General features: G+C 61.8%; 1 protein-coding gene across 1 annotated transcript in view; it reads right to left on the bottom strand.

Annotated features, from left to right (window-relative positions):
* Nucleotides 1–3,284, bottom strand: part of NCOR2 (nuclear receptor corepressor 2) — a 99,355-nt gene that overhangs the window by 73,888 nt on the left and 22,183 nt on the right. Inside the window, exon 5 of the mRNA XM_045296729.1 lies at nt 895–1,074. Within this exon, the coding sequence (XP_045152664.1) occupies nt 895–1,074 (180 nt within the window). The remainder of the gene's footprint in view (nt 1–894; nt 1,075–3,284) is intronic.

Here is a 3,284-nt window from a genome sequence, read left to right on the forward strand (position 1 = left end):
CACGAAATGCGACATCTGACCCCACACCCGTGACATGTCCGGATAAAGAGCTCCCCGGGAGCACCCAGCAAAAGGCTGTGGGCAAACTGTGGCCTCGCACCAAGATGGGGTTCGACATCCTGCTTTGGGGTCTTAAGGGCTCTGCAGTGGCTACCTCAGTGCAAACACGGTCTCTCCCCACCTGAAGCAAAGATGCGTGAAGACATAGACCCAAGGGCACGATGGTCTCAGGCACCCACGTGCCCGAGATCTGAAGAACTAGATGGTGCCCAGCTATCCTCCCGACCCCCCTGAACAAGGGTCACATTAGAAAGTCCTGGATAGAGGGGAGAGAAATGTGGAACAAGACTCAAAATCAAAGGAAAGGCTCATTACCACTCTGACAGAGACTGCCGGAACCCTGAGATCATGGCCTTCAGTCACCCTTCAAACCTGGGAAGGAACCCGCCCCCGGCTCCACTCCCAGCCAAACAACAGACAGGGGACCAATAACCCATGCTCGCCATGGAAAGGCTGGCACTAGCCCTCTGCCCATCCCTGGGCTGCTCTGGGGGACCAGCCATGGCTAACACGTGAGCAAGGAGGCGTGACTGTTCTTATAAAACTTTATTTACAAAAACAAGCAGCCGGTTGGACTTTAGCCTGGAGGACGACAGCAGAGTTGAGCTCAAGGGTGTTTGAAAGTCCAGGGAGGGGCTGGAGGACCCCACGTCAGGAACAGGGGCCGGTTGTCTCTAGAAACCTGGGCCTCAAACTCAGGGCCCCCTTCTCTCCTAAGCAGTTACCTTCCCGGGCTCACTGTGCCGCAGACAGGAGAGGTGCGGACTCGGGGGCAGCTCCACGGAGAGGCCTTCCTGCGCACAAACCTAACTCCCGCACCAGCCCTGCGCCTACCTGCTTCTTCTTCAGCTTGGAGATCTGCTGTTCCACCATGGTGATCTCTCGGTCCACTCGGTCCATGTTTTGGATCAGCTCCTCCTTGGAGAGCCGGGGAGGGACCAGCTCCAGCTCGGGGTCAGCATGCGGGGGGCTGGGCGGGGACACCGGCTCCAGTTTGCCCGTCAGGCTGCGCTCCTGTAGCAGAGAAGCAGGCAGGTGTGGGGCCAGTGCAGGGGGCACCCCAACCAGCAGACCCCATGGAGTTGACTGCTGTTTTCCAGCCCTGGTTTGCAGTCCTAGCTCCCGGGGATCAAAAACCACCCTTCTCCAGCCACCATCTTTGCCACAACTGGTCCTCCTGCCCCAGCGGCTGGCCCAGCGCTCCGGCCATTCTCTGGGGCAGGGCTCTCCACCTGTGTGCGTCAGGGTTCCATTCACAGGTCTCCATCCCTCGACACAATCTTCCCCCAACACACACCTCTTACCCAACAGGTGTCCTCCCCACCAGACTCAGCTCCCTAAGAACGGGACCTGAGATTCCACCCGCTCTGTGTTAGCCCCTCACAGTGCCCGCCCCAACGGGGCAGAATTGGGACTCTGAGCAGCACAGGGAGCCCTGCTAGGCAGCCACTTGGTGCCTAGCTGCCGGCCCAGAGGCGTAGGGGCCGATGCCCACCCAGCAGCTCTGCAGATCCAAGGCCTGGGACCTGATGGGAGGCAGGTCTACCATCACCCCGTCCGTGGAAGGTGCCTCCTCAGTGCACACCAACTACAACGGACTCAGAGAGCTCCATTCCACAGAAAGTACCCGTGCATTCACAGACACCCACAAGTTCACCGGGCTCACCCAGGCGGCAGGACCCACAAAGCACCCACGACTGTCCGGTCCAGGTCACAGCAACCCCCTAGGACAGGACAGGACATGCAGGCCCCTCGGGTCCCCAAGGCGGTCCATATTTGCGGAAGCAGACTGCACCCCACTCACCCTCCCTGCCCCCGGGGCAGCTGGTGAGTTCAAACTGCTGATGCACCTGAAGCCACTGGGCTTTACCCACCATGCCACCAGGGCTGGATCTGGGCTGGGAAGGGGGAGGTGTTTCCGCTTTCCTCTGCTTTCCCGAGCTGTTCTTGGATCCTTCCTCCCTGGGGAGCCCCGGGCCTGACCCGGCTGTGTTTGGGCATGGGGACCAGCGCTCGGCCCGAGCAGGGCGAGGTGGTGGTGGGGTGGGTGTGGGCTGAGTGGGCAGAGGTCAAAGGCATGCTCTGCAGCCCCAGGCGCCGACTCTGGAGCTCGGCGGCCCGGGCTCTGTGCCTCGGTTGTCCCACTGGTACAGAGACACAGGAAGCACTCTGTCCCCCAGAGGGCAGCGAGGTCTGTGTAGCGAAGGGTGTGGCCCTCGCGAAACGAGGCTGGGATGCACCCGGCAGCATGCACGAAACTCAAGCCCCCGCCCGCTCGGTGCCAGGGCCAAGCCGCCAGCTGGGCCGAGGAGGCCCCGGGAGCAACACCAAGCCGCCTCCTCCCTGCCCCCATGGCAGCTGCCAGCCACGGGACACAGGCTGCATTGTTCCCGGAACAACTGCGACCCCAGGCTTGCCCAGTGCCCCCTCTCACAGCAAGGGGAGGTCACCCTGTTCCGCGCCAGCTCTCCGGTTCCCAGGATCTCTGCCCTGACCTGCAGACTAACCTCCCTTCACCCAAGGACCCGGTCAGGGCTGAGGGCTCCCGTTGGCCTCACTGAGTCTGGTCTGAGGCTCCCAGAGTGCCCTGGGGGTTGCAGAAAGTCCTGGTCGCTCTCTGGTACACCTCCCTGCTCAGGCCACCCCAGCCTGTGGCCCACCACCAGCCGGGTCCCCCCGCAGCCCTACGGGGGGAATGCTCTTTCTTTCCCAGGGGCCTGTGCCCACTGGTTGGCAAACCTTGTCTGTGCCCAACTCTGCCCAAGTAGCACAAGATGGGCTACAGGCGATGTCTTAGCTAATGGGCAGGGCCGTGTTAGGATAAAACAGATACAGGCTGGGGGACTGGATTCTGCTTGTGGCTGTAGTTTGCTACGAAGCCTGCTTTGCAGCGACCCTAAGAGGTGAGGAGATGGCTCTCTTCCCATTTTCCAGGGAGGAGACTCAAGGCCCAGACCAACTCAGGGGTGTCCCAGCAGGAAGGGATGGAGTCAGTCTCAACTCTCAGTAGCAGGCAGGGCTCACCGCCAGGCTGCAGGGAGCCCCACGGGACATACACCCCCCCCCACACACACACCCCGTGTCCCGAGCAGCCAGGGCAGAAGAGAAGGAACAAGTTCCCATCCAGGCCCCCAAGCTCCCATCTGGGCACCAAGCAGGTGCAGAGCGCACCCCAGGCTCTCAGAGGGCATTGGTCTTTCCCGGCTGGCCCTGTACGGTGGACG

This window comes from Echinops telfairi, unplaced genomic scaffold (assembly GCF_000313985.2).
Source record: "Echinops telfairi isolate 266 unplaced genomic scaffold, ASM31398v2 ScPeMD7_7412;HRSCAF=8450, whole genome shotgun sequence".
NCBI classification, from domain to species: Eukaryota; Metazoa; Chordata; class Mammalia; order Afrosoricida; family Tenrecidae; genus Echinops; species Echinops telfairi.